This window comes from Hemiscyllium ocellatum, chromosome 28 (assembly GCF_020745735.1).
Source record: "Hemiscyllium ocellatum isolate sHemOce1 chromosome 28, sHemOce1.pat.X.cur, whole genome shotgun sequence".
In the NCBI taxonomy this organism is placed as follows: domain Eukaryota; kingdom Metazoa; phylum Chordata; class Chondrichthyes; order Orectolobiformes; family Hemiscylliidae; genus Hemiscyllium; species Hemiscyllium ocellatum.
The window spans coordinates 12,338,319-12,351,915 of record NC_083428.1 but is presented as its reverse complement, the minus strand read 5'-3'; the positions used below and the strand labels follow the sequence as shown (position 1 = coordinate 12,351,915).

At 42.2% G+C, this 13,597-nt stretch overlaps 1 protein-coding gene across 1 annotated transcript in view; it reads right to left on the bottom strand.

Annotated features, from left to right (window-relative positions):
* apc2 (APC regulator of WNT signaling pathway 2) overlaps window positions 1–13,597 on the bottom strand; it is a 116,683-nt gene that overhangs the window by 89,882 nt on the left and 13,204 nt on the right. Inside the window, exon 2 of the mRNA XM_060846576.1 lies at window positions 7,340–7,430. Coding sequence (XP_060702559.1) covers window positions 7,340–7,430 — 91 coding nt within the window. The remainder of the gene's footprint in view (window positions 1–7,339; window positions 7,431–13,597) is intronic.

Here is a 13,597-nt window from a genome sequence, read left to right as displayed (position 1 = left end):
TACACTTGCACAAGGGAATCTTATCCTACAAATTATTTAGCATAAATAAGCTAATCCAATTAGGGATTCTATTTCCATCAGGGTTCAGGAGAAACTGCAGAACTTCCATATCTGAGTTTGAGTAAGTTATTGTACATTGGGTTATTACAGCTGAGTCTTATTGTAGACTCACTTGACACACACAGGCATATTTTTGCTGGACTGATGTTGGTCTGTTTTCATGCATTCATGCGTGCTGTAGCCCAGTGCTATGGATTATGATGGTGGAGGTTCCATTTTGTTTCTATCATTGGATAGACCAGGAGTCACATTTGCTGCCTGCCATGACTGTGTGTTAGAAGGATTTGCAGGCTGGTCGTCAACATTGTTAGCTGTGTTATGAATGCACTTTCCTTGGCCTTCAGATCTTGGAATGGGACTCTGGAGCTTCTGGTTCAGAGGCAAGATGCTACCCACTGCACCATAAGACCCCATAAGTTACACTAGGTTATGGAATAATAAGAAAAGTTTCTCATCTTTGTGCTAGAGGCATTATGTCAAGCCTTAACACTTTCCAAAATAGCTGACTGTGCAGAGCATGCTCAGACCTGGGAACTATAGCTTCGACTGATGCTGAGTGGTTACTTTTACCCACTCAACTATACATTGCAGACAGGTTTATTAACTTTCTCAATACCTGACAATCTCCTGCCTTCCTCAAAATGTGATTGAGCATCAGAACCCAATGAGAAGAAAAGGATAAAAAGGTTTGCATTCAGACAGCACCTTTCATGACCAAAGAACATATCTCCATAAAGGATTTGTTACAGTCAATGAAGTCATTTTTAAGCTTAACCACTGTGGTAACGTAGGAAATGTGATGGCCAATTTGCACACAGCAAGCCCACAAACAATAGTGTGATAATAACTAAATCATGTCTTTCTACGATGTTGATTTAGGTGAAAAATATTTGTCAAAGAATGTGGTGCTGGGGAAGCACAGCCGGTCAGGCAGCATCTGAGGTGCAGGAGAGTTGACATTTTGAGCACAAGAATGATGCTCGTTTCTGATGAAGAGTTTATGCTTGAAACATCGATTCTCCTGCACCTCAGATGCTACCTGACTGACTGTGCTTTTCTAACACCACACTCTTTGACTCTAATATCCAGCATCTGCATTCCTCACCTTCTCCTAGTTGATTATAATCTCACTGCAAAGCCTCTTCCAATAATGCCCACCTTGAAGAAGTTCTCCTCCTTCCTCTACAAGGATCTTAGTGAGTCTGTCTCTCTCTCACTGCACCCCCAAGGTTGTTTCCTTTGCCCTGAAGTTCTTCAGCCACATCCTGAAGCCATTTTTCTAGCCTCATTCTTGATGAAGAGCTTATGCTTGAAATGTCAACTCTCCTGCTCCTCAGATCAGGCAGAGATTGATAAATTCTTGATCTTGCAAGGAATTAAGGACTATGGGGAGAGTGCGCATAAGTGGAATTGAAACACCCATCAGCCATGATTAAATGGCAGAGCAGATTTGATGGGCTGAATGGCCTTGCTTCCACTCCTATGTCTTATGTTCTTATGAATGCTGCCTGACCGGCTGTGCTTTTCCAGCACCACACGGTTTGACTCTGAATTCCAGGATCTGCAGTCTTTACTTTCTCCTAGTGAAAAATATTTGCCAGGACACAGGGGATCACTCCCCTGCTCTTCTTCAAAGTAATAATAGGAATATTTTACATCCAACCGAAAGGGTGGGCAGGACCTCTGTTTAACATCTGGTCCAAGAGACTCCAACAGCTCATCACTTTGTTTCTTACACTGAAGTGTGAGCCTTGATTTTTCTGCTAAAGCTATGGAGTGGGACAGGAACCCCCAAACATCTAATTCAGCAGCAACTGTGCACCTAACTGAGGCACTAGCTGGCAACAAATGAAAACTGTGATTTTTTTTTGCCTAAGAACATAAAGGAGGCATTGTTGAGGAGGAGCTGTAACCTTCAGGTCAGCATTAAATTATCCGGAGGAAATCACTAATGATGCATGGTATATTTGTGTCTGTAAGCCTGATGATGCACAAAATAAAATCAATCCTGACGAATAATTGAATTCCACACATGATTGAGTGTCCTTTGAACTTTGAAATTAACTCTGCCACATGTGAAAAAGTGCATTTTTAAAATATAGTAGTAAATCGCATTTGGTATTGCTCTTGAGAAATGAGGTGATAATGTGCTTTATGATAGGATAGGCATGTTATACTGTGTGATTCACATTTATGATTCACGTGGGTGATGTCTACCTCTGTGGTAGTAGCTTCGGGTTCAGGATCCACTTAATGGGCAAGGAATGCGCGTTCATAAAGTGGTCAATAAGTTGACAATCAGCTTGCAAATCTTTCCAGGATATGGCAGGTGATAAAAATTAGAGAGATTCCTCATCAGCCACATGATAGAAAGAAATTGGGTTTTCTATTTTCACTCTCCATAACTCCATGATAACAACATATATGTAAAGGTGGATATTGTCACATAATCCTAACTCCAGGGGAAGCCATTTCGCCATGTGGTTCAGATTGGTGTCAAGAGCACAAGGTTTAATCCCTGTTCTGCCTGGGCTGGATTCAGGAGCTGCTTCCTTGCCTTACCTGTGGTGGAGATCACAGTGCTGTGGGTCAGACCTGGCTTTGAAGAGGGGATGTATAAAGAAGAATGATTCCATGGTCAAGGTTAATTTGTGTTTTGGTGGGTTAACCCTCACAAGGTTGTGAGGCTGTAAGAAACTTCATCCTAAAATCAATTAAAGACTTGATGCTAAATGGGAGGAAAGCTGGTAGCTTGGCAACTGTAACTCCCCAGTAGTAGGTCCAAAGAAATCAGTCCAATGGCCTACTTTGCCTCTTCTAATATAAACCCCATGTTATTTGGAAATGCAACATCCCTGAATGAAGTTTTGCGATCACTGAGGCTTGGGTTCAGGGATCAGTAGAGGCGCCTGGTTGAACCTACCTGTATATCAGCATGGACTTTTCTCAGTTCCCATAAACTCCATATTAACAGTCCACATTATTGACGTCTCAATATATCAATAGTGTTTATAGGCACCAGATATTGCAAGACCAAAATTCACCAGTATAGTTAATCAGATTAGTTTAATTATTTATCAATAAGAAAAACACATCAACAAATCCATATTGATGTTACGTTCTGTGCATCATGAACCTAATTGACACAGACAATGTTACATAATCAAATATAAATATTTCTAATTACTCTGCTATGGCACACTGCCAGTGAAAGTGAGACTTGAACCCAGCCCTTCTAGCCCAAAGGTAGGGACACTACCATTGCACCACAGGAGCCATCATAACCAGATACACCACTTCCTGTAGTGAGCATATGCATGTTACAGCTTTAAGTTGCTACAGAAGGGTCAAGTTTCAGCATAGCAATTTACTTGACTTCGCCTGGATCAACAGCCACCCAGATCAGAAAACTGCAAGATCCATCCCATTTGGCCAACCTCAGTCAGAGCTGCTGCTAGGCTTGACCTCAGCATCCCCGGCTTATGAAAGCACAAAAAAAGGTCACTTTCCATACCTGATCGCCTCTCCTGAATTGGGTCTTCGCACTGGCACAGCATGTGAACAGGAGTGAGCTTGGTCACAACTGTCACATCTGTTTATCCCTCAACCCAGTGGTCAGATATGTCTGCTAAATCAGATTTCAAGCACACTTTGCTGACAGTAAAGTACCTTGGGGTATTCTTAAACCCATTAAGGTGCTATAGATATTTTTAAAACAACGCTGTGACTCACCTCCAGAGCAGATGGGACTTGAAGCTACATCTTTTGTTAGGGACACTCCCATTGCACTACAAGAGCCCTATCAATATATTACACAATAACAAATCTGAACTGTATCAGACCCTTCACAACCTTGCTGCTATATGTGGCCTTCAGGTGAGCCTCTGACCACACATCCATGCCATCACTATGATTTCCCATTTGCAGATCAGTAACTTCACCGAACTCTGCCCCTCTCTCAGCTCATGGTTACTGAAGCATGTTTTTTTTATGCTCAGATTTGATTCTTCCAACTCAATCCGAGCTCACCTGCCTCATTCTACTCATCATCATCGCCTAAAACCCTACTGCCTGTATCCTAACTCACACTAATTCAACCATCCAACTCTTTGTTCGGCTGATCTGAGCTTAAAAATGTGTTGCTGGAAAAGCGCTGTTCCAGCAACACATTTTTAAGCTCTGTTCTCCAGCATCTGCAGTCCTCGCTTTCTCCTGATCTGCACTGGCTTCTAATAAGCAAAGTCAATTTTCAAATGATCAACCTTGTTTGCAAATTTCCTCCAAAGTCTCACGCTTTCCAAATCTCATCCAGCCCCACAATCCTCTGACACATCTGCACTGCTTTAATGATGGGCTCTTGAGCAACTTCTCTGGCTCCACCATGACTTTATCGAGTGAAATCCTTAACTCCAAAATACCCTTTATAAACCTTTCTGCCTCCCTATCTCACTTCCCATTTTTTAAAATTCACCTTAAAACCTGCCTCATTGACCAAACTGTAGCTGATATCTCCTTCTGTGACTCAGTACATGATATATTAAGAAGGACAAGGGCATCAGATTATGGGGCTCTAATACTTGCAGGCTTCCCTCAAGCCGACATATCATCCTGACTTGGAACCATATCACCATTTGTTCAGTGTCACTGGTGAACTCCCACCTTCTTGGTTGTCTATCTACAATATATGCACTATAGTTGTTCAAGAAGACAGGTCACCACTGTCTTCTCAAGGGTAACCTAAGGATTGGCAATAAATTCTGACCCAACCAATGATACCCACATCCCACGTAGGTTGTTTTAAAGAAAATTTTAAAATATTCTTAAAGGATATTTAAAAATTTGATTTACAAACCTGTGTGAAACCCATTGAGACATTTTATTACATTGAACGTTCTATAGAACTACAAGCTGTTGTTGTCATAGAGTTGTAGAGTCATACAGCATGGAATTAGACCCTTTGGTCCAACCAGTCCATGCCTAACATAATCCCAAACTAAACTAGTCCCACCTGCTTGCTGTAGGCCCATATCCCTGCAAATCTTTTGTATTCATGTATCTATCCAAATATCTCTTAAACAATGTAACTGTACCCACATCCACCACTTCCTCAGGAAATTCATTCCATTCACAAACCACCCTCTTAATAAAAAAAATTGCCTTTTATGTCTTTTTAAAACCTCTCTCCTCTCACCTTAAAAATTTGCCCCTTAGTCTTGAAATTCCCCATCTTAGGGAAATGACAACTACCATCAATTCTATCTATATCTCTCATTATTATATAAACTTCCATCAGGTTACCTCTCAAGATCCTAAGCTCCAGTGAAAAAAATCCCAACCCATCCAGCCTTTCTTCATAAATCAAATCTTCCATACCCGACAACATCCTGGTATATCCCTTCTGAACCCTCTCCAGCTTAATAATATCTGCTTGATAATATCCTTTCCGTAACTGGGTGACCAGAACTGAATACAGTATTCCAGAAGAAGCCTCACCAATATCCTGTGCAACCTCAACAAAATGTCCCAACCCTTGTCACAATTAGATTTTTTTCTTTACACTAACTCCAACTGAGTAAAACCCCAAAATGTACTGGAAAATAATCAACTCCAAACTATAACCACTGGCATCTGGTGAGTAACTGTTTTTTTATTCATTCACGAGCTGTAGCTATTCCTGGGATTTATTGCCCATCCCTGATTGCCCTGTGACTTCTACAATCACCACAGTCTGTAGATGCACCCACAGCGATTAGGTTATCAGCCTAAACTAAAATATTGGTGCAATAGAGAGAGCAAAGATTTAATTGGTATACTCTGTTAGAAAATCCAATTGTAGTTGCACTCCTCAAAAGGTAAAGGAATTGATCAAAGCTTGCTTGATGAAAGCAAGTGCTGCATTGATCCCGGTAACATCCCTCACCGAGGGACTGGGGTGGGGCGGCAGGGATGTTGGACAGCTATGCAGGGAAGAAATCAATATAAGAAAAGATAAACTGTTGAGGCGGTAAAACTAAGAGCTGGGAAAAAAGGGTTTGGATAAAATCACAAGACAGGTAAAATGAGATAACTTTTAAAATCAGGTCTTGATTTAAATGCTCGTTATATTTAGGACAATAACACTAATGCTGTTTGCCGGATCATTGCCAGCTCGGGCAGAGTTGTATGCCCAGCGCACTTAGTGGAATTGCTGGAATTAAATCAAGGAGCAGACTTTTTCAAATCTCTGATGCAGCCCTGAAATGAGTCCTGTATCAGATTGTCAATGAGTGATTATAAGCTATCCTGCACTGTACTTGAAGCTGGACAGAAATTGCACCAAACGTTGGTTTTCTCTTGTTTTTAATATAGTCAGTCTTTGCCTTTATATGCTTTGCATTAAAGACTGACTTGCATTTATAAAGCATGATTCATGACCCCAAGACATCCCAAGTCACTGTACACAGCCAATGAAAAACTTTTTGTATTGATTGTTGTACTGTCAGAAACGTGCAGACAATTTTTATTGCATGCAAGTCCTAAAAGCAGCAAAGTGACAATGACCAGGATTTTAGGTGTGGTTGAGAGATAAAAATTGGCCAAGACATGGGAGAGAATTTGGGTAAAGAGTGTGATGCTAGAAAAGCACAGCAGGTCAGGAAGCATCTGAGGAACAGGAGAATCGACGTTTCGGGCAAAAGTCCTTCATCAGGAAAAGCCCTTTTCCTGCTCCTCGGATGCTGTCTGACCTGCTGTGCTTTTCCAGCACCACACTTTGGACTCTAATCTCCAGCATCTGCAGTCCTCACTTTTACCACAAAAGAGAACTTGTCTTCTTCAAAAAATGTGCCATGGAAACTTTTGTATGCATTTGCAAAGCAGAAGAGGATCTGGTATAACACTTCAACTGAAAGGCAGAACCCCCAGTAATGCTGCACTCCCTCTGTACTGCACTGGAGAATTAGTCTAGCTTTTGTGATCAAGTCCCTGAGCGGCGCTTGACCCACCCACAACCTTTTGGCTCTGAGCCACGGCTGACACCAAATGACCCTTGGGGGTGGATTTGGGCAAGTCGGAAACTAACTTTTTTTGATGTTTGTCCCATGCACTCAACTTGGAGAAAGGAATGTTGTTTGGTTCTTTTTAAATAGCAAACAAACGCAGAATGAAGGGGAAATTCAGCATGTCTGTGGAGAGAAACAGAGTTAACGTTTCAAGTCTGGAATGACTCTTCTTCAGAACAGAACATTTCTAACAGATAGATTTTCCATCATTACGTTGCATATGGAGGTTTCAATCCTACCTTTCAGCTGGTCCAGAATTTCGATCCTTCCAGTCGACGCTAAGTTGCAAGCTTCTTGCTCCAACTTGGTCTGGAGCTGCTTTAACATTTCCTGCAGTAGGTAATTGAGGGTAATCAGTACACCTATCATCCTGCTACAAAGGTACGACACACATAGGAAAACTAGACAGTCAGAAGAACCTTTCTGAAAAAGAAGCCTGTTGGTATCAAGACTGCTCAAGGGTATGACTTATAATTTTGTTTTCCTCTGCCAACTTTGCAAACACCAAGTACTCTTTCCATTCTGTTTGTTTATAACACCAGGCACTGGAACAGAGGCATTTACTGGAGGCAATGTGTATCAAGCTTGATTAGGAGATCTCCTCATCCTCACTGGTGAAAGCTGTGGCTGGTGAATGTCTGCTTTAGGTCACCTTCATCACCCTTAATACCATGCCCTCTGGCTCCGTACGGAATCAATGTCGCAATAGAGGATGTGCCCTTGCAATTGTAAATGTTCTCCCATCGATCCTGTGATCCTTTGCATTTTTTTCTCCCTCCATTCGCATTTAAATATGCCATACACCATTATAACTCCAACAAATCAATACTAAACACATCTTGTTCTGCAGAAGCAATGCGTGATGCTGTGCGAACTCTTGTTACCTTTCATGCTGACAGAATGAACAGGCCCTTGCTCTTAGCAGCATACAAAAGGAAGTGGCTGGGCTGAGTTCCTGTTTAATAACACTGCTGCTATGTAGGGATCAGCATTACAAGGCCTTTTACCTTCAAATGCCCTGCGCTCTCAACTTCAAACATTAAGCCAAACATTATTTAACGCAGTGATTGATTCTGTAATGCTAAGAGGAAAAATCGGAGACAGCATTAAAGCAGCCACAGGCTGGATTTTAACACCTTCCTGGGCTTCATTAGTTCCTCAGATCGTTGCAAAGTGCTCCAAAGAAGATGCTGCTCCAGTCGGTTATTAAAAAGCTGCTGCTGCATCTAACTCCCGTGTGAATTCCATCGCTTTGAAAGCGCTGGGCTGCCTGTATTGGCATTATCCAGGATAGGCAAAGTAACTGGTCTAATTCCACAGCATTGCCACTGTACATCCAACATTCACTCCCAACAGTAACCACTCTGGAAAGGATAGTTGCATGACATCAACTTCCAAACGTGTATGCACCAGCTGCATCCTGCCATTTTATGTTTTAATTGGAAGGGGAAATCACATCAAAGCACAGCTAAATGTGGAGTTTCCAGGTCGCTTCACATTTTGGCTTGCATGTAGTGTTCTGCAGATGGACTGTGTTCAGTGTGATTAAATCAGAGAATCAGGTCGCTTTAGGCTTGCCGCATCAGATCAAGATGCAGCTGCACACAGCCCTCTATCCTGTTCTGTTCTAACCACTACATTAAAAGCAGCAGCCAATGGATCTGCTGAGACTGGGGCTCAGCACCTCCCAAAAGCACCCAGAAAGGAAAGATTTAAAATGCAATTTCATAAGTCTGATGCAGTACATCAATAAAACACCAGAATCGATGCACCACACAGTGACATCAACTGTCAGTGAACACTTCTGAGAAAGCAACACCAGGACAGCAAAACTGATAGCTTCAAGAGAGAAGGTCATTCTGTCTGCTAGCTTCATGTCTCTCTGAAAGACCATTTAACTTATCCCACTCACTGTCTTTTCTCAATGTTTGGTTGCCTATAGGTGCTTATCCAATGACCTTTTGAAAACCATAATTGAATCACCCTCCATCACCCTTTTAGGCAGTGCATTCCAAATCCGCAACATTTTCTTTTCATTCATGGGCTACGGGCATCGCTGGCAAGGCCAAACTTTAAAGCTCAATCCCAGTAGTCTTGGTGGTGATGAGCTACAGGTCTTCGAGAATAGGGATAGCTACAATGCTGTTAGTAAGAGAGTTCCAGGATTCCAAACCAGGAATAGCTATATGTTGGAGGTTGACGTTGTGCGTGACTAGGAGGGGAAATTACAGTGTTCCTGAGCACGTGTTGCCCTTGTTCCTCTAGGCAGCAGAGGCTACAGATTTGGAAAGTAGTGTCAAAGAAGCGTTAGTGAGTTATTGCAGTGCATCTTGTAGATGGTACACACTGCTGCCACTATTCATTGGTGGTGAAGGGAATCAATGTTTGTTGGGCGTGGTTTCAATCAAGTGGTCTGCTTGGTCCTGGATGTTTCGTCAAACCTCTTGAGCATTATTGGAGCTGCACCTGACCAGGTAAGTGAGGTGTACTCTATCACACCCCTACTTTGTGCCTTGTAGATGGTGGACACCGACCTGTGAGACAAGAGTCTAGTTACTTGCCACAGAATTCCCAAGCTCTGGCCTTCTCCAGTACTTACTGTTTATATTTCTCCAGTGAGAGTTATTGTATTCATTTATGATTTGGAGATGCCGGTGTTAAACTGGGGTGTACAAAGTTAAAAATCACACAACACCAGGTTATAGTCCAACAGGTTTAATTGGAAGCACTAGCTTTCGGAGCGCTGCTCCTTCATCAGGTGGTTGTTCACATCACCTGATGAAGAGCGGGCACTCTGAAAGCTAGTGCTTCCAATTAAACCTGTTGGACTATAACCTGGTACTGTGTGATTTTTAACTTTGTATTTATTTAGTATTTTTGGAATGCTATTAGTGTCTTCTGCCATGAGGTCTGATGCAAGGCATTTCATCACAGAATCCCTACATTATGAAAACAGGCCATTTGGCCCATCGAGTCTACACCAACCCTCCGAGGAGTATCCCACACAGACCCACACCCCTGTATCTTATCCCTGTAACCTTGCATTTCCCATGGCTAATTCATTTAGCCTGCACATCCCTGGACACTATGGGCACTTTGGCATGACCACTACACCTAACCTGCCCATCTTTGGATTATGGGAGGAAACTGGAGCACCCGGAGGAAACTCACACAGACATGGGGAGAATGTGCAAACTCCACACACCCAGTTGCCCGAGGGTGGAATTGAACTTAGTTCTGTGGTGATGTGAGGCAGCAGTGCTAACCTATGAGCTACTGTACCACCCTTTTCTGCCATTTCCTGGTTTCCCAATATTTCCCAATATTATTTCCTCAATCACATTCCCTACGGAGCCTATGTTCAGTTTTGTCCCTCTCTTGCTTCCCTTTTGAACACCCCACTCAATGTGATAGCCTGTTGAGTTCAATAAGAGAGCAGAATTGGATGAGGTGGAAAGTCATTTTTTTCCCTTGAATACTCCCAGATGTTTAATGGACAGATTAGGTTAAAATTACCCACTGCTGTGTTAGCTTGGTTAATATTTTGTTGTGAGATCAAGGATGAATTGCTTGTATGATGGATAGCAGGCTTCTGTCATCAGAAACACTGTGTACATTTACCATTCAAATACTAAGTCAGTACCGCACAGCAAATTCTAAAATGTGCAAACTGCAGTTGCCAACATTCTGAATAGGGCTTGTCAATCAACACAAAATAAAGCTCTTTCTGTCAGTCAAGTAATCAATTGGGTGGCATTTATATACTGCCTTTAACATAAACATGTGCCATGGTGTCTCACACCAAGAAAACATAGAGAAACGGATGACAAGCTTCAGACAGCAAGACTATGAGGAGAGATCAAACGTTTAATAAAAGTTATGGCTTGTGCTTATGTTTTCCATAAATGCAGACAGAATTGAAGAGGTGGATACATTTCCACAACAAATGGCATAGAACAGGGCCAAGGTTACTGTAGAATCTAATGAAAACTCATTTATGAAATCAAATATTCCCATCCAAATCTCTTGTAGTATCGTTTGGGCTTTAGAGTTTATGAATATGAGAAAGTGAAGCAGGAGGAAGCCCTTCGGCCTGTGAAGCCTGCTCAGCCTTTTAACAGAATCACCGCTGATCCTCCAGCTCAACCTCACTTTCTTGCACGTCTCCAAATCTTCTAAGTTTTCCATTGCACATAAATGTACCACTCTCTGCCTTGGTTGTACATAATGATTGAACCACAGCTACCCGGGGTACAGATTTAAAAGAATCACAACCCTTTCGAAGGTTAGCTTCGTCCTAAATGGTTGACACTTTAGTGTGACATTATGACTCCTAGTTCTAGGCCACTCAGCCAGGGAAAGTTACCCTCCAGCATCTGTAATTAAAAATGCTGTACGTTTCAATTAAGATCACCTCACATTCTTTCAGATTTGAGGAAGTACATTTCCCGTCTGTTCAATCTCTCCTCAAAGGACAATCTTTTGATCAGAGGCAACAGTTTTGTGAACCTTTGTTGCACTCTCTCCAAGGCTGATAACTGTGCAATTAAAACACAAATGTGGGGGGTCCAAAACTTAAAACTGCAGCGTAGCTGGATCATGTTAATAAGAAACCACCAAAACCAAGATTTAACTAAAGGTTTATCTCTTTTGGGATCCACGAGACCCCCTGTGCTCTGAGTGCATTCACATTATAACAGCAAGCATTCACTCCCTTTGCCACCGATGCTCAGTAGCAGCAGTGTGTGCTATCTACAAGATGCACAGCAGAAATTCACCAAAGATCCTCCAACAACACCTTCCAACCCAATGATCACTTCCATCTAGAAGGACACAGGCAAGAGATGCATGGGAACACCAACATCTTCAAGCCCCTCCCCTAACCCCCCCCCCCCCCCCCCCCCCACCCCACCCACCCCCCAGCCTCCAAGTCACTCACCATCCAGACTTGGAAATATATGACTGTTCCTTCACTGTCACTGGGTCAAAATCCTAGAATTCCCTCCCTAAAGGCATCATGGGCCACCACATGTCAGGTGGACCGCAGTGGTTCAAGAAGGCAGCTCACCACCACCTTCTCAAGGGTGACAAGGGACAGGCAATAACTGCTGGCCACCCACATCCCTCAGATGAATTTTACAAAATGAACTAAATTAAAGTTCATGAGTATCAGCCCTTAGAAAAGGATGCAATCAAACTTTATGTATATGAGCTTGTTTAGTTGTTAACTGTTCAGTCCGTTTAAGGTTACAGTTCTAGGCTCATATGGAGCCCAACCCTCTTCAAATACCAGCCGCTCCAGCTCTCAAAACAGACCGATAGAGTGGGAGCAGGGGACAAAAACGGCTGCAACAGCATAGTCCTTTTTCTCCAACCCGCGCATCTCATGGGAAAGGCTCCTCTCTATAAATTTGCTATAAATTAGACCTGCCTGCTAAAGAAAAAATGTCACTGCAATAGATTTCCCTACAGCAGAAGGCAAGTTTCACCAAGTTCATAAATCATGTGTGTCAAGGGATAACCTCACAGAAATGGGGGTCCTAATACTGGCCAGCAGTAATTTTACACACATATTTCCCTAACCAGCAATCCTTATAGACTGTCAACATGACATGCCAATTTAAATGCCAACTCATATAGAGTTATTAATGCTTTCAAACTGTAGACCTGTGTGCCCTAAGAACTTGCAGTCCTTAAAGTTCACTTCACATACTACCTTTACAATATTTTTCTATTATTTTTACAATGGATTCGCTCATGGGGTAAAAGATTTCCAAGGGTTCCTATTGCAATTCTTAAATGGAAGGAGGCACAGACGTTTTTAACCATTTTATTGATTTTCATTATATTATTAATTACTGCTGTGCACTGACAGTCAGCCCTGCAGCTAACATCAACATCTACGGCAGGTTAACTTGACCATGGGAATTCCAGAAGATCAGTCCCAGCAGCTTTCTGGTAACACCTTCAAATGGCGATGCTGCACTACACAGTTCCTGACAGTGTCCTCTGTGCAGAGGCCAGTAAACTGAATGCTTTCAGTAAAATGGTTAACATGCTCAGTTTGAGCCAAAGAAGGGTCCATTTCCGCTTCTTATCTGTTGCACGGTTGGTTCATCATTTATGAAAGTGACACTTCGTGCGAGTAGAAGCATTATTTTCTGCTGATTCATGTTGGAGTGCTGCAGCCAAAGGCAGGGAAACCATTTATAATGGTTGGTTCATCTCAATGCAGTTTAATAAACAAAACACAATTTTGTTTCTGCATTGTTTTCTCTTTTTTGTATGCTTTCTCCTTCAACATTAACATTCGTGTGTGTATTGCAGTAATTTCCACGCCCATAAGAGTCCACTCTTTATTTTGAAAATGGTGTGCATGGTAGATTTACTCGAATAACAACTAGACTCAAGATCTGGATTTCAAGAAGTAATTACCCAAATGTAACTTCATATGTGCTTGCTTCGCAGAAGTGCTGCAAGGTTAGCAAAAGGTTATC